Source organism: Callospermophilus lateralis, chromosome 4 (assembly GCF_048772815.1).
Source record: "Callospermophilus lateralis isolate mCalLat2 chromosome 4, mCalLat2.hap1, whole genome shotgun sequence".
In the NCBI taxonomy this organism is placed as follows: domain Eukaryota; kingdom Metazoa; phylum Chordata; class Mammalia; order Rodentia; family Sciuridae; genus Callospermophilus; species Callospermophilus lateralis.
The window spans coordinates 41748716-41767269 of record NC_135308.1 but is presented as its reverse complement, the minus strand read 5'-3'; the positions used below and the strand labels follow the sequence as shown (position 1 = coordinate 41767269).

The following is an 18554-nucleotide window of genomic DNA, read 5'->3' as shown; positions in this document are numbered from 1 at the left end:
TAGATTTAAATAGCATAGAGGTAATTAAGCCATTTTAGAAAATGGGAGGTTTATTATAAAGGCGTGGAAAGAAGTAAAGACAACTAAAAGCCTACTTGCCACACAACTAGATATCAGAGAAAAACGGGTTTAGAAAACAGGTCATAAGGATAAATTTGCTGCCCCTATTTTATGCTGCAGAGGTGACGCAATTACTTGGAGGTACAAACCTCTAATTTTTCTACAACGGTAATTGAGTAATTTCTTTTCAACTCTCCCACTCTTGCTACCATGAATAATTTGTGAACTTTTTCTGAGAAGGGCCTGATTTCTTAAGTTTGTTACTCCCCAGTATGTGGCATGAAAGTTAAAGAGAACTTTCATTATTCCTCCTGATCGTAGGCCCTGGTCCTCCCTCTGAACTCCTTAAAGGTATCTCCATCACCACAATTACTTTCCATATTCATTAGTGTTATCTGTATATGTCAGGTGTCTGACTTTGTTGGTGCCATTCAAAGCTGAATGTAAATTAGGCATCTATTTCCATTGAAGGGAAGTCAAATAAAATGACAGATGCCTACAAAAGCATTAAGTGAACAGAGCAGTATTCAATTCAGCTAATTTGTGTATGTAATATAGCTTTTGAAGATACATCATTCACTTTCCTTAGAGGTAGTTCTCAAAACTGACTTTACAAATACATGTAATGACCTCCATGAAATGGCAAAAATAATTGAATTTTTAAATGACATGAGTTAGCATCTATATGAAGATTGGTCAGAAGACAAACTGTTTTGAAATGTGATTTGTACAGTATTCCAGCTAGCATCCAGTGTAGTTCAAATTATAAAAGTTCAAGAATAATTTGTGATGTCCTGTGCAGCAAATTAATAAATTTACTCAATGTTGGATCAAACAGTTACTGTGTTCCAGGTATTAGGGATATGACCATTAATAGGATAACCAAAATCTCTGCCCTCACCAAGCTTACATTCAAGTGGGGTGGGTGATGAGACAGAAAAACAAGTGAAAAATATATTTCACTAATGATAATAAGGAGAAAGGGAATAGAGATGTGGTTTAAATCTGGATGATATTCCAAGGAGGTCATCATTGAGAAGGGACATTTTATTAATGACATAAAGGAAATGACTAGAATAAGCCTTATAGATACCTGGAAGAAGAATGTTCTAGGCACAAAGAACAGCAGGTTTAAGGACTTTTACAAAGGAATGAGACCCTAAGAAACAGACAATTGTCTGGAGTATAGAGCAAGCAAGGGGTAGAGTATGGGAAGTGAGGCTGCTGAGGTCAGAGGTGAGGCCAGGCTGTAGATCATACGGGTTTTCATAGGACTTTCTAAGAACTTTTTTCTGAATGATAGGGAGTCATTGGAGGATTTTAGAGAGCATTGACATATATCTGTCTTATTTCTGTGCATTATGAAATTTCAGGATGCTTTATAAACATCCTGTATCTGACTGCTAATAGACCAATCCTCAGAATTGTTGTACAGATTGAGAAATTTTTTTTGATCCATTACTGGTAGGATTGAAAAAGTGCTTTATGCATTTTAAGATCTTGAAGACATTTTTCTTCCACTTATTTTGATTTTTAAAAGAATCTCTGAAAACAGTGTTATTTTTCACCTTATGAAAGAAGCACTATTTTGATAAGGCAGCAAATTCAATTTATTACACTTTAAAAAATAAAGTTCCTTTGAAAAAAAATAAAATTTTAAAGGGACAAATTTGGGGCATCATTTTATCATATTTATATAATTATTTAATGTTTGTTTCTTCCATTAGACAAAAGCTCTCTATGGACAAGAGCAAGCTTTGTCTTATTTGCTACTTTTCACTAGATTCTGGGACAAAGCTTACCACAGTACGTAGTATTTAACAAATAAGTGCAGTTTAATTTGTAATTACAGTATAGAACAAGTATTTTGCTGATAAAAATCTACTTCATGAATTGAAAAATGTATACAGACTGAAATCAAAACATGACCTAGAGTCTAATGAGGTTGAAGGGATGGCCTTTAATTTCTTTTGAATTGTTTTCCTCAGGCTTGCATGAAAATATTATGTACATGCACTTGTTTTGCCCATATGCTTTCTTGAAGAGCAAAATTCTGTTATGTTGAGGGAAAAAGTAAGACGACTGATATGACAGACATTAAAACCTTAGGGGTTGTTTAGAACTTTTACCTTACATAGACCAGGCAGGTTATCTGAAGTGATATGAAAAAGATTAGCTATTGTGTGTAAAAACTTGAACTTTACATTTTGTATTCTTAGAGTAAGAAATGTATCTGTACGGGCTGGGGCTCAGTGGTAGAGCACCTGCCTTACACATGTGAGGCACTGGGTTCAATCCTCAGCACCACATAAAAATAAAGATTATGTCCATCTACAACTAAAAATATATATTTAAAAGTGTAGCTATAGATATAATATGGATTATCAGAACATTTTTCTTATGGTTCTTGTTACAAGTTTTTAGTTTTTTGTTTTAGTTTTTTGTTTTAATATGTAATAGCTAATACTGTTACATGTACTATCCAGGTTTTGTTTTTTTATTTTTTTAATGACAGTGGAATACATTACAATTCTTATTACACATATACAGCACAATTTTTTATATCTCTGGTTGTATATATCTCTGGTTGTATATAAAGTATGTTCACACCAATTCATGTCTTCATACATGTACTTTGGATAATGATGTCTATTATGTTCCACCATCCTTGCTAACCCCCTGTCCCCTCCTTTTCCCTCCCACTCCTCTAGAGTTCATCTATTCCTCCCATGCTCCCTCTCCCTACCCCACTACGAATCGGCCTCTTTATATCAGAGAAAACATTCAGCATTTTGGGGGGAGGATTGGCTAACTTCACTTAGCCTTGGAGAAGATAATGCTATCTATTTACCTGCAAATGCCATGATTTTAAACTTTTTTTCCTGAGTAAAATTCCATTGTGTATATATGCCACTTTTTTTATCCATTCTTCTACTGAAGGGCATCTAGGTTGGCTCCACAGTTTAGCTATTGTGAATTGTGCTGCTATAAACATTGATGTGGCTGTGTCCCTGTCGTATGCTGTCTTTAAGTCCTTTGGGTATAGACCAAGGAGAGGGATAGCTGGCTCAAATGGTGGTTCCATTCCCAATTTTCCAAGAAGTCTCCATACTGCTTTCCAGATTGTCTGCACCAATTTGTAGTCCCACCAGCAGTGTTTGAGTGTATCTTTTTTCTCACATCCTCGCCAACACTTATTGTCTTCATAATAGCTGCCATTCTGACTGGAGATGATATCTTAAGAGAAATGCAAATCAAAACTACTCTAATTGCTAGAGATGATGAACATTTTTTCATATATTTGTTGATTTGATTGTATATCCTCTTCTGTGAGGTGTCGGTTCAGGTCCTTGGCCTATTTGTTGATTGGGTTATTTGTGGGTTTTGGTGCTTAGCTTTTTGAGTTCTTTATATACTCTAGAGATTAGTGCTCTGATGAGTGATGGGTAAAAATTTGCTCCCAGGATGTAGACTTTGTCTTCACTTCACAGATTGTTTCTTTTGGCACCAAAACAGACTGATAGACCAATGGTACAGAATAGAGGACACCGAGACTAACTGTCAAAATTACATTTATATTAGACAAAGGTGCCAAAAACATGCATTGGAGAAAAGATAGCCTCTTCAACAAATGGTGCTGGAAAAACTGAAAGTCAGTATGCAACAGAATGAAATTAAATCCTTATCTCTCACAATGCACACAAAACTCAACTCAAAGTAGATCAAGGACCTAGGAATTAAATCAGAGACTGTCTAGTAAAAGAAAAAGTAGGCCCTAATATGACTCCTTTAGTGAAAGAATTAAAAATCAAGAATGGGATGGATTCAAACTAATAAGTTTCTTCTCAGCGGATTCTGTTTTTTGACTGGTAAATCTTTCAATGACAATATCCTTTAATGGAATTTTCTAAATTTCACAGTGTGATCAGAGGAATCCTTATCATCCTTACATTGTATTTGTCTGGTAGTCATACTGGCATCAATTGTAGAATTTCCCCCCAAGAAGATTGTAATTACACATTAATTTCAGTTAGGATGATTTATCCAAATAGGCTTTGGAATCAGGAATACTCTTCAAAGCTCTCATCAGTGATGCCCTGTTGAAATATCTTCTGTTACTAGTGCTATTTAGCAAGAATTTGGAATTTTGCAAGGGTAGTCTATAAAAAAGTAGCTTATATCCTTTATTACTCACACTTAAATCCCTTATTATATGATTGAGCAATTGAAATTGATCAAATTAAAGTTCACCTGTGCAGTCTTCATTCCAAGTTCTCTAAACTGTAGTGGTCCCTAGGTAATCCAGACCTTATGTTTTTGCACAAAACATTCTGTCTGGAATAGGTTTTCCTTTCCCCTCAAAACAAACACCTTTTCAGAACTAACTCCAGTTGCTTCTTCTGAAAAGCCTTTTTTAAACTCCAGTAGGGAGTTCTCTCCACACCTGATACCTCAATACCCTTACAGTACTTTGGTATGTATCTTATGTGTACTACTTAGAACTCAATTTTCATATTGTCTGTTCATCGAGTTCCTTTGGGTTTAGGAATTTAATGATTTGCCTTGCACAGAAAAATTATAAACATTTGGCTAAAAGATTTTGAAAGACTGAGGGATGAGGGAAGTTGCCCTAGTTCTAGCTCTGATTAACAGGATATTGGCCAAATTTTCTACTTTGCCTTAAAAACTAATAGCTTTAAATTAAATACCGATAACAAATTCTGCAATAGAATTTTCAAGTTGAATCCATAGAATTTTGATTTTAACATTACCTGATACTAAGATCATTTTTTTTTAAGTCTTGGACCAAAGCAACTATTGAAAAGTATGTTTATAAAGAGATGTTTCCAAATGTCCTTGCCTACTTTGGGTTAAACTAGTTGTTTTCAGTATTTTGGACATAATCTACCCTCAAAATGATACACAAATAGCATTAATAGTTACATGGAAATAGATACATTAGAGTTGCCTTAGTAATAAAGTTTCAGACATCTGTGATTGCATCCTCTCAACTTCATGCTTTGGTAATTCACTTCCCTGGGGTTTAATTTTCCACATAAAATGAGGTAATAAGGTTGGATAAATCAGATTTCTTCCCTGGTTCATGTGGTAGTCAGCTTTATGTTGCTGTGACCAGTATACCTGGCAAGACCAACTCAGAGAAGGAAGCATTTATTTTCACTCATGGTTTTGCAGATTCAGTTTGTGGTCAGCCAACTCCATTTCTTTGGGCCTAAGATGAGGCAGGATATCATGGTGGAGGAGAGCTGTTTAGTTCGTGGCAACTAGGAAGTAGAGAAAGAGTGATGAACAAGGTACCGGGGACAAAATATGAACCCCAAAGGCACACCCTCAACCCCACAGTTACACTCCATGTGCCTACAGTTACCACCCAGTTAATCCATTTAAGTGAATTAATTAATCCACTGATCTAATTAATATAATTTTATATCTGAATATTCTTGCATTATCTATCTCACCCATATGATTCAGGTAGGCAGTGCCTCCCAAAAGCTTAACATTTGGTCATTTTCAAGGAAATTTTTAAAACATTAAAATTATGTCTAACAATCATAATCTTCAAATGTGGCTCTTAATCAGTTGAATAGTTTCTGTGCACAAAGAATTATGTGCTAAGTTATTTCATATTTACTGTCCAGTTTCAAATTTTTAATTAATAAAATGCTTTATAGACACATTATGCTTACTATAAATAATTTTGATCTGTTTGGCGAAAGTAATTATGCCCATGAAACTAAGTATCAAAAGCTAATGGCAGTCTGTTGTATGGAAATAATCTAGAGGTGGCAAAAATCACTGTGAGTTTGAATGAAAAGGGCTGACTCCAGAACATGGCTCAAATTAGATTAAAATTCCAGTCTTTAGACAAAATAGAGAAGAGTGGCTAACAATATTTCTTAAGCAGAACATTGTAAGATACCGACAGAAATGTGTGACTGGTATCTTGTGAGGTTATGAGTCATTGCTGTGGCTTGATAAACAGTATGGATTGCTCAATGTATTTTTAGCCATAAATGCACTAATTAGTCAAAAGGATACGAAAAGAAATATATAACACATGAAAATATTCTTATCACTTTGGGTGAATTTTAGGATAATTTTGCAATTCAAATTCTAAATATTTCCAGAATTAGTTGTTTTTCCAGGTAAGTTTTGAGTCTTCTTCATAGTGATCTGGAATTTAGAACAGGAAAGGACCATGGAAATATTACCCTCAAACTCATTTTACAGATGAGCCTGAGAGCATTTATTGTATTTGAGGTAGAAGTAGAACTTCGATGATCAGCTCAGTTCTCTTTCTCCTGTGCCATATTTTTTTTTGTACTTCATCTAATTCTTATACACCTGTAAATAAAAAGTTGTTTAATACTCATTCTTTTCTGAGCCATATAGGATATTAATTCTATTCATTACAATATAGAGAAACATTATAATCAAAGAAAAATCAATTTTCCACTTAATTATTTCTCTAGCTGAAAAATTTCTGTGAGGTCTGATACACAGTGACCTCAATAATCTGGTAGCCAACGCATCTTGACAATTTGATATTGAAGACCATGGTAATAGCTTCCTAATCTGTTCTCTTGACTCCTTTGTGAGCTTGAGTAATTCAAGAGGAAGAAGCAACTTTACTTAAGTTAGAATTTATCTTATTTTTTCCTTCATGATAAATTTTACAGATACATTAAATGGAACAATAGGAGATAGGCAGAAGAACTGAGTCATTCACAGCATTAGCTGGTTAATAAAAATTGTTTTTATGTCCTTCAGTTTACTAAATCAAAGCCACTATAATTTATATGGTGAAAGATGTGATTCCTTTAATTTTTCTTTAATGTTTTATAATATTCTCCTTCAAATTTCTTCAGATCTTTACTGAGATTTCAACTGTTTTCCTATCCAATTGAAATTATTCCTCTAGCTTAATTATCACTTCCCATATTAAAGCCTTCATGTACTTATCTTCAGCTTTTATGAGAATTACATATGATTCTGGCAAATTGCTCATCATGTGTCCATAAATCCTTAATAGTATATATAGATAGCCCTCCTTATGTTTCATACTCATTTTTTTTTGCTTTGTCAGGCCATGTAGGATATAAATTCCATTCATTACACATTATAAAGGAGCATTATGAACAAAGAAAAATATCTATTTTCCACTTAGAAAACTTACTTGCTTTTATTAACTATATGTATGCTAATGTTACCTTTATAATGATGTATAAGATGTGTGGATCTACTTTATTCTGTTGAAATTTTGCTTTCAGGTTTTTCCCTTCAGAATTGTTATCAATTCTTATAAATTATGTTAATATGTAAATTTCAAAAGTAGTATTAAAAAGGATTACAGAGATGTATATACCAGAATTCTGGACAAATCCTGAGCTAAATTCTAAAAACCTGGCAGAACAAGTTAAAAATATATGTATCTGTATAATTAATTAATTGGAGAAAGCAAAAATGATGGTAAAAGCAAGAGTGAAAAAGAAAAATAATTCTGAGACAAGTAGATAGGCAAGATGATAAAGGAAGAGACCTTTTCCGTTGACTTTTCCTGTGAAAGTAGCTCGTTCAACTTTGAACATAGCACCACATAGTTAAGGGACAGTCCGTATTCCCGGAAGCATTCATCTATACTTTTAAAAAAGCAAATAAGCCTTCATATTAGGTAAAGGCAGGTTGTGAATGAAATGCAAGAAGCCATTATGTAAAAGGAATGTCCTAGAGTTATTTCTGAAAAGGCATTGGTAGATGTCTATTTTCAAAGAGCATCAAGCCTTATAATCTTTAACCATAGACCTTGGGATCCAAGAACTAAACCAATTCAGGCATTCTATGTCAGAAATACAGTGTGCTATGTTTATAGCAGGAAAGAAAGCTTTTTTTGGCCAAAATCAAATACTTGACTTTCTTAATTTTAACATGTATACCTAATTAAATAAGAGGTGAACTGCAAAGATAGTTACATATTCTCCTTCACAATAGCTCTTAGAAAAACCTCCCATTTCTACACACTTTACAAAAATGATTTGCTGTATGCTTAAAATGATGGAGGTTGTCCAACATCTTCTAAGTACAAGGAAGAGGATATAATGGACAGTATGGGGCAGTTTCAGAGATTTAGAAAGTAACAGGTTAATTTGAGTATCTTTATAGACAGGCATTTTGGAGGAAATAAATGTACTTTGGGGAAAGTGGGAAGGTGACTTACTCACATTGGGTCAAGTGAAAGAAGCATAAAATTATCTCTCAGAAGGGCTGGGTGGTAGCTCTGTGATAGAATACATGAAAGCTTGAGACTCTTATCCCTAGCATTCCCCCCACCAAAAAAAAAAAAAAATGCTTTGTAATAGTTCAGTATAGATTGGTTGGAAAGCTTATGAGTGAAAATGAAATTGGGAATAATTTCAGTGGAAATTATATTGATATTTCTTAGCACTTTCAGATGTGCTGGGATGAATTATTCTTGGTTTTTATGACTGGACAAATGATTCCAGTATATACTACTTGACTGGTGGTGTAATCCAAGCCAAAAATGTCAACCTAATGCTACATGATTCTACTTCAGAATAAAACAGTATCTGGACAAAAAAAAAAAAAAAAAAAAGTCTATGCTTGGGATAAGACCCTTGAGGTACCTATTAGTAAAAATGTACATTAAAAATCGCTTGCAGCTATGGATTATTAGGCTTTAAGCCTAATATCAGATTACTTTCTTGAGTATTATGTCATTGTTCTCTGCTATTTATATCCTTCAGAATCTTCCTTCTGAATTGCTATAAATTACAGTTTTTGTACCAGTCTGATAGATTTATATGGATAATTATTATTATACATAGCACCATGTCGATGATCATCTTTAAACCTTTTTTTTTTTTATTCTTTTCTCACAATTTTGAATTCTGTTTAATTTGAAACCCATAGTTACTTCTACCTGGAGTGATCCTTTTCTGATTTTCATTATTTTAATCTTATTTTTATAAATTCTTGAACATTTATGCCCCCATCATATTTTCTCAGTATTTCACACTACAGAATTTGTTTCATCTTGATATATGTACACCGCTAAAGGCATAAAAAGCTATTTTAAATATATATGTTTACATCCTATTTCTGTAAATCTTCCCTAAGTTTTAGTATTAATGGTGTATTCCACAGCAGCATTATGTCTTATACCATTACTAAAATCTCCCAGATTCCTTTGTTTCAATAAGCAAACTTTCCTTGTGTGTCTCCTTGAACAAATTGTGTGACTTTTCTAATCTTATGTTTTCTTGTTTGTAAATTGAAGATGACTTCACTACCTCATTCTGTGTACCTGAGAGAATGCATATAGATCACTGTTGCTTGCTACATAGTATTAATTAATGTTTGATGTTAATTATCATTAATTTTATATAATTATTTCAGATGTGTTTAATCTACTTTTTTCTAAACAGGGCTTTAAAAAAAACACTAAACATTAAGTAGCTTTGTTTCATATTTGCATAATTCAGTTGAGTGAAGCAGTTTTTCCCTGAACCTTTTGATGAACTTAATTGGACTCCAGAGGCCCTTTATATTACCAATGAAATATAAGGTTTCTTATGAATTTTATCTAATTACCATCTGAGTTATATTGAGAAATTTTGCATGTTGAATAAAAATTGTCTTTAGTTCTTGCCCTATTTTCTAAGAGCAAAGTGCTAATAAGGATACCTGATAGTCTTTACTTACTAGTAATTACCTTCTCTGTATTTCCCCCTGGCACCCTTACAAATTTTCTTCAGAAGACTTCTATGACACAAATCTCTACTAACTATCCTTTTGATGCCTAATCATCCTCAAGATTCTTTAACTGTTTTACATAGTGTGATATAAGGCAGGAATAATAATAATTGAGTTCAAGTTTGTTTAATTTGGTATATTAGTAGCTAAAAGCTCTGGTTCTTCAGTTAGACAAATCTGAGTGTACATCTTGGATCTTAACTTTAGGACTTCTGAGTTTTGTCTTTCCTCCGTTCTAAAATAGTGTTTTTCTGGTGTTAGAGTAGTCTGTTATTTCTCTCTCTTGCAATATATTTAACTTTCTTGAGCCTCTTTCTTCATCTGTAAACTTCATATAATATTTACCTCAGAATTTTAAGGGAATAAATTTATAGCCACTGAAATACAGTGGGTTCTCAATACAAATTAATAATGTCATCCACATCTCTCCCTGTACCAGCCATTTTAGCACTAATTATTCATAGCACTTTACCAATTTACATTTTTTATTGTTTTCATACACAACTGCTTCATGTGTTTAATTTCTTTCTAGAACACTGTAAGGCCTTTGGGAAAGATTCCTTGACAAATAAACCTTTTTTATATCTACAAAGTGCTATGCACATAGTAGGTGCTCATCCTATACTTGTTATTAATTCATTGTTTACTTAAAGATGTTAATTCTTATCAACTTCCAGTAAATGCAAAGTAACTATTAAATAGAGTGAAGAGCGCTGGTTTGCCAAATTGCATGACTTCAGGATATGCAATCCATATTGAATGGCACCTTCTAGAGTTGTGAGGTGGTCCACACAACCAAAGGCATGTATGTGTGGAAAGATAGCTCAATCAGGTTTCTGGAATAACTATCTTACAAGTAAAAAGCAGAATGCAGTTTAATTAAACATACAGTAGACACAGTCTCTCCTCTTATCTTATCATGAACTATAAGTATCTTTATACCTTTGGTTATTTTGCAAGATGATTGAAAATAGAAATGAAAGGCATTCTTAAAAATTCCAGGTAAAATACAATAGTGAACGAACAAGCATAGCAAGGCCAAAAATTCTCAGGATGTACAGTGTATAGCAACATAACATTCATCTGTACATCTTGTATGTACCTTTCATCTATAGAGAAATGAAATAGAAAAATACAGAAATAAATGTGGTGATCAGACCACAACACAATGTATGTCATTGACAAGAATTTTGCCATATTGCCTTTCTCATGCTGAGTCCATAAAAGGTCCAAAGATGTAGATGTGGTTTAGAAAAAGTGGGAGTGCTATAAAGGCACCATCTTGTATCTTATCTAGGTAAAGAATACAGTGCTAAATCTTGTGATAATATTGTACAAATGGAAATTGAATCTTAAGGATTATTTTTTCCATATTGTTGTATTTCATTGTGGTGTATTGGAAAGTGATCTGGACTTTGAGTGAGAAGATCTGATTTGGACCATGGCACTTAAAAACTATAATCCCAGGCAAGTCTTTTAATCTTCTCTGAGCCTCAGTATTCCTCATCTTTTAAATAAAGACCATATTTTATCTCATAAGACAAGTTATAGTAAATTACTGTTTTACAAATGTAAGATAATTGTGAGACTCCTATAATTACAGTCTTATGCTGTCTTTGTTGCTACAGGGATAAATCTTCAGTATAAATTTCTACCAGTAGACTTTGACCCCTGGAATTAACCATTTTTGTAAATATCCAAACATATCCCCTCCACCTCAAAATGTACTTCTCTTTGTTATCAATTTGAAGAAGAAATGAAAACCTAGATCAATGAAAATGTGCTTAATTCTGCATAGGAAAAATAGTCAAATCCCTTTTCCCCTTAACAATATAAATAATATATACAAGATTAATAAAGCAAAACAAGTCCTCCACACAGTTAACTTAATTACTCTTTTGTAAAACCAACATTTGATCATTTTAGATATAGATAATAGGAAGTTCTACATTAACTTAAGTTTTGTAGAAAGTTGAAACCAGTTTGATTCTACACCGCATATCCTAATTCCAGCATAAGAAACAGTCTGAGTTAACATGTACACAGAGGTGCTCTAGCAGACTGTTTCTGTTGGGGAAATTTAGCTCATTTACTCTGGCAGAAACAGCAACATTCTGCATCCCACTGGAAGCAGGGAAGGAATAGAAAGTTCCTGTCATGCAAATGTGTTGTTTTTCATATATCCCTTGCCCCACATGCTAGCTTTATTGTCCCCCCACCCCACCCCACCCAAACCTAGTGTCCATGTTTCTTGCCATTCTTAACTATTAATAGTCATGTAATCACAACTCCAGTGTGCCTCTCTTCAGACTGCATGGAGAACTGGCCTTAGCAATAAGCTTGATAGCTATTACCCCGTATTACTTGTAGAAAGGTTTCCGTTTTCAAAAATCTCTTTTCTTGCTAATAAAGGTCTGAATTTCTGTAGGCCTTTTCAAAAGACCGTTTATTTCAGACTTGAAGACTTTTCTGGGTTCAGGAATCTTCTATTGTAGAGAAAAGAGCCCCAGGACTTTTGACTAAAGAGATCTGCCTAACGGCTCTAATGTACTGCTCCCTAGCATTCCCATTTAACACTTATAAATGTGAAGATTAAAAAAAAATTACAAGTTGATTTGCACTAATCATTGGCCAATGAAACAGGAGTGAAAATTCAACCAGTGACCTGTGAAGAAATGAGGCCTTTCTTTCTGCGCCCCCTTTTTTGAATACAAAATCTGAACAGCTGTTCCTTTCACCACCTAAGTGATTTCTGGACAGAGTGCGTTTATGTAACCACTAGATCTCCCTGATTCCTTCCCCCAGTTTGAGACCAAAGGTAAGAGCAGTGTACAAGAAAATTCTGGGTAGCTGAAAATTAAACTATTTCCCAATTGGACAGAATGCATTCCTTAGGAACATTGTGTACATGTTGGTTTTTCAAGACACCAGGAACAGAATAATTAATTCAAGGAAAAAAAAAAAAAAGCAAACCACACATTCCCAGTTCAGATATTTCACCAGAAGGGAAAAGGACATGTTTTTATTATATCCTCCAATGACCACCCAGTGACCCAAGAAAAGCCAGAGTTCTCTTCATGCAACCTTTCTAACAATTTAGGTGAACAGCCTCCCCCATCCCCTTTGAAACTTTTTACCCTGGATTTTCTAACATGACACTCTTATCCCTTCCTTTTTTCTTTTAGGTTGCTTTTCAATCCAAAATGTGTGTCAAATCTTGATCTTTCACTTGAGATCTAGATGTGAATACTACATTAACAGCTCACCTTGTGTCCAAAATCAATGTCATGTCTGCCTCCAAAACTGTTGTATTGCCACTTCTTATTTTTCCTAAGACATTCTCGGTCATATGGGATACAGACCTTGGAATCATTTTGTACTGATCCCATACCCTTGTCCTGTATTATGTCATTTGATTTGGTTTTCATCCCTTTTCTATTCCCACTGTTGCCATCTTAATTTACAATTTACAGCTAGCTTCCTAATATATATCTTGATATTTAGTCATTATCCTTGGTATTATCCTAGTATAATTCCGGAGTTATTTTAAGATATGTACCAATTATGTAGCAACTTTCTTCAAACCCATTGGTAGCTGATGAGGAAGAATGGTGGCTGTGGGGGGGGGGAGGTTGGAGAATCAATGTATTACAGATAAGCAAATGGGAAGAAAATAAAATTAATCAATAATCCCCACACCCAGGTTATTAAATAACAGTTTAGCTTGCATATGCTTTAAATCTAGGGAAGGATTCTGTTACACACATCTTGTAAATCACATGTCTTTCATGTATCATGAGCATATTTCAGTGACACTAACCATTTCCAAAGTATGATTTTACTAGCTATACAATAATATTGGATGATAAAACATGACTTTAAATTTGGGCTCATCTACACTTATAGTACAGTACAGCTTTCAGTGTAACCTATGTTTTAGTTCAGGAATCAGCAACTAATTCTTGCTTTGGTTTGCCCCACATTACTAATAATGGATTTTAGTTTAAATCATTGACAGAATATTCTATGATAGGTGAAAATTATATGAAATTTAAATTTCAGTGTCTTAATAAATTTTATTTGACGCACATCCAGATTCACGTAGTGTTCATGGCTGCTTTTATTCTACACCAGTTAATTTGAGTAGTTTTAAAAGGATCAATAGTCCAGAAAATTTAAAATATTTTCTTTCTGGACTTTTACAGAAAGTATACCAACTCCTTGTAACTCCTTGTTTAGCCATACAAAACATAGCACTTAATGAATTTTTGTGCTGTGATACCTTTGTGTATTCAGCTTCTTTAGACTAGATTAGACTATCCCATCATTTTACTTATTCCAATGTCAGCGTTGTTTCATTTGTTTTTAAATTCTGTAGCCCTATGACTCAACAACACATTAACTAATTTGAGCAGGTTTATCCCCTTTAGATAAAAACATAAGAACTATGTCTTTCAGTCCTTCCATTTCCAGTCCTGCATACCTTCTGTGTATAATACTCAACATTACTGATAAGCATTTAACAAAGAACTATTATTTAAATTTTATCCAGACTGTAAAGTCAATTTCATCAAGTTTCTTAGAAAAACTTATTTTGAATTTCAAATAACAAACTTGGTAATGAATTATTAGAACATCATTCCTCAGCAAGTCAAGGCAGCATTTTTATCTAAATCCTGGATATTTGAGGGAGTCATGAGGAGAGAGCCATTCTTAAAGAGAATTGTTTAAGATCATCATCTCATTATCTTTTTGTATACAGGTATTCGTCTGCAGCCCTCACATACTTTAAGAAAGTTATGCAGACCGAAAGGGGATAGTTGAAAACCTTCATGCTGAGGGAAGGGAGCATGTGAGAATTTGTGCTAGTTCTGCCCTGCTATCAAAGCTCAGTGTGTACAGTTTACTACCCATGCTTCTATTTTATATTGCTACCCCAGTTAAAGTCACCCACGCATGTTTTCACTCCAGTATAAGGTGGCCACAGTCATTAATGATTATACATATACAGACTTATATACTTTTTAGTATTTGTGACTTTTTTTTTTAAAAAAAGTACAGTTTAAAAGCACTTATTCATTTTTGTGATAAACATTAAGAAAAATATCCAAGCACTGTTGGGAGTATAAATCAATAAAAACTGTTATGCTTTTGGATTATACATCAAAATTATCAGACAAGTAAATGTGAGAAGAGAAAAAATTCAGCTAGATAGAAATGAGAGGTTAAATCCCTTGAGTGGTGATATCAGTATAAAACATTCATATTGAGCATTATCTTTGACATTTAATATTTATATATTGAAAATAAAAACATGAAATCCTGAATGATTGATTTCCTTAAAAAGTATGAACTCTTATTCGTTAACATTTTAACAAAATTGACACTTTTGTGCTCATGTCTTTACATGTATATATTCAAGATATTGGAAAGATTTTTATACCTCATTTTTTATGAAAAGAAACCTAATTAATAGATTTATCCTTTGTTGTAGGACAATAAATAGAATGTGCAGTTGGAGATTGAACATACTTATCATTTCATAATAAGATATAAACCACCAATTATTGCAGCATGTTTTAGAAGTAATCACTGAGCATTTCAGTTTGGAAGAATTAGAATGAGAAAATAGCATAATAAGGATTTTAGTCTATTTTCATATAAAATGTAGTCGTAAAGACCTTTTACTCTGTAAATATATCAGCATCTAAATATCACATAAGTTTGACCTTTTTAGATCTAAAAATTCAGGCATTATAAAATTATAAAGGGTCATATTATTTTTGCTTTTATGCAGGTATATTTTTAACAGTAATCAAAGGTTAACTTTATTGGTGTACATTTTGAAACTTTCAGTTTTTTTTTTTTTTTTTTTTAAGAACTAATCAAAAACCCCACAGGTCCTCCATTTCTAGTTCCAGTTTTTCCAACTCTATGGTTTAAAATACTTTATGGTTTCTTTTTTCATTAGCCATCATTCTTCCATTAACTTTATCTTCAGGTTGAGCTTATAATTGAGGAAAGGAAATGCCAACAAGTTTATCTGTAAGTGACATACCTATCCTTTTTGCCATCGGTATTGTGAAAGGTGGCATGAATTAAGCAGCTACCAAAGCTTGGTGTTCTAATGAGGTTTATTGCTGGCATTCTTCATGGAGATGGTTACCCCTTCAGCACTTTAGTTATAACTTATCTTGAAAAATAAAAGAAGTATCCTGATAATCAGCATGATTTGATAATTTCTTAAATACAGGTATACTAATTATTCTTCTTGTGTTGTATAACTTTATGAATAACACTACAATGTAAATAATTATGTAATTACTAATATTGATGTAACTATTTTGTACTTTAAAAATAATGTATAAATATATTTTATGCCTTATAATAAAATGCATATTTTAAAATATGTTTAGTTTTAGCACAATATAAGAATCATAAAATACTAGCACTGGAAAGAACTTTGGAAATCATTTAAAACAAGCATACCCTTCACTAATGAGGAAACCGAGGTTCAGAAAGACAATACAATATGCCTAGGATATAATAAATTTAAACAGTTTGAACAGTTTTCCATAGTATGGTTTTCAGCTGCAGTAATCACTAGTTTCTTTTGCTTTTCAATATTTAATTAATAATTATTTGGTCTTATTCATTTGTGAAAACTCAAAAATGTACCACATCTTGGCAGACAGGTACAAATATAAAATTTAAACTTAATAAATTATTTAAGATATCTTACAAAGTTAAATTCTTGTTTACAAAATAAAATTTTGCTTAGGGATATTAAAAGAATATTTCCATTTTCCTTTTAGTTCTATATGTACTAGCATCTGCTTGTAATATTGTTTTATCAAAATCTATTGACAATTTTAATTACATGTACATTGTTTTTGACTGTCCAGTATAATCAAATTGCAAACCACAGTAACAAAAGACCAAATATTTAAATAACTATTGTTTATGTAAGGAATTATAAATAAGAAAAACAATATTTTCTTTAGGACATTCAAATTCAAATATTTCAGTCCATTTCCTTTATTCCCCTACATTATCATTCTAAATGTTTAACTATTGTTCTAGCCAGCCCAATGATGAGAGATGCTTTTATAAACACAATTCAAATCATCACATCTTTTCTCACCTCTGACCTTATTCTCACTATAAGCCTGACCCCATTACAGAAACTAGTTCCAAAAAATAGCCCTGTTAGCAAAGTTACAATTAGATGGATTTATATAATCATGACATTTGTTGCTTTTACATGTACTAATTTAGAATGGATTAAAAAGCATATCATGTTTTTCTTATGTTCAGTACATAATAATTTTCTTTCTTTTTCAGCTTTTTAATTAAATGAAGCCAAGTGGGAGTTGCATAAAGTGAATGTTTACCACGAAGATAAACTGTTCCTGACATTAAAATATTTGTACTTCTTGAGTTCATTTCTTTGTCAATTGTGATAAGCTAGCTTATTCTTGTATACTTTTTCAAAACTGTGGGTTTTCCTAGTAAATTTAATTTATAGAAATAGATAGTAGCATTTAGTAATCTACAAGAGAAACAGTGTTTTTCAAGCATATTCAGTGTATGCCACAGGATTGAAATAAGTGACAATGTAACTATAAACTGTTTTAGAACTGTTCACTCATTTGTAAGGGAAACCACAATGTTAGTTAAGGAAACCTATGGAATGTATGTTAAAGAATTATTAGTGTTGTACAGGGATAAAGCATATGCATGAAAACATGTCATGTATGGAAAATTATACTACTGCAGTTTCAGTTATAAAGGACGTGCCCTGTTGCAAATAGTGTTTTGGTCTTATTAATCATAACTAGTTCAAAGTGTATAGGATGAATGATACCAGCAATTTGGATAACTAGCCTAGGAAAAAGAGTTTCTTCATGGATTCTCAATCTAAAGCAAATATGCACTAAATCAACATGTCTCAAAGCCATCACCCAATGGAAGCAAAATAAAACTACAAATTAATATTTATTCATCTTTATAAGGATCATCCAGGAATCCAAATTTATAAGAGCAAACCTAACCCAATATGGCCATTTTCCTTTTGTTTTATGGAAGCAACTTTCATCAAAGCCCCATGCCCTAAATCCTTATGAAAGGTTAGTTTTCCTGGGATGAGTGAATAACACAATGAAGCTTTTTTGAAAACCAAACACAGGAATGTAATATTGTGTTTGTATCCTGGTTTAGTTTATAAAGCACATTCACATACATTATGATATCTGTCCTTCACAACAACCTTGAAATTTAGACAGGAAATGTAAATTTTGTCAGAGTTATAGGAATAATGGAAGCAGAAAGCCAAAAATAAAATGTTGAACTCATAACTAGCATTTCCAAACTCTCAAACCTCTACTTTTTACTCTGTAGTGCAACTCAAAGATAGATAAAGGAAAATAATTCTTTATTCAGTAAGTCAAAACTTATCTAATTTTCATTAAGAGCTGAATAATTAACCACAGAGCATTTTGTCTATTGGGAGTTCTAGCTATATACTCTCAGACAGGAATTGGGTATGTTCCACTGAGTTTACCTCTTTGGTACCTGTGAATTTCAGTGAAGAATGGGGGATATAAAAAATCTACTGATGCATGTTCATCAAGCTGTATCCCAGGGCAATGTGTGTGCTAGCAGGATGAAAGGTATCTTTTCAAAACATAATATTCAGTGAA

The 18554-nt window shown here is 32.9% G+C and overlaps 1 protein-coding gene across 2 annotated transcripts in view; it reads left to right on the top strand.

Annotated features, from left to right (window-relative positions):
* The window catches only part of Tusc3 (tumor suppressor candidate 3), a 232246-nt gene extending 214559 nt beyond the window's left edge, over positions 1-17687 (top strand). Inside the window, exons 10-11 of one of the 2 annotated variants that reach the window (XM_076852439.1) lie at positions 11257-11319; positions 17197-17687. In XM_076852439.1, the coding sequence (XP_076708554.1) occupies positions 11257-11275 (19 nt within the window). In that variant the 3' untranslated portion in view covers positions 11276-11319; positions 17197-17687. The remainder of the gene's footprint in view (positions 1-11256; positions 11320-17196) is intronic. The other variant, XM_076852440.1, reaches the window with a different exon arrangement.
* The last annotated feature ends 867 nt before the right edge of the window (positions 17688-18554 follow it).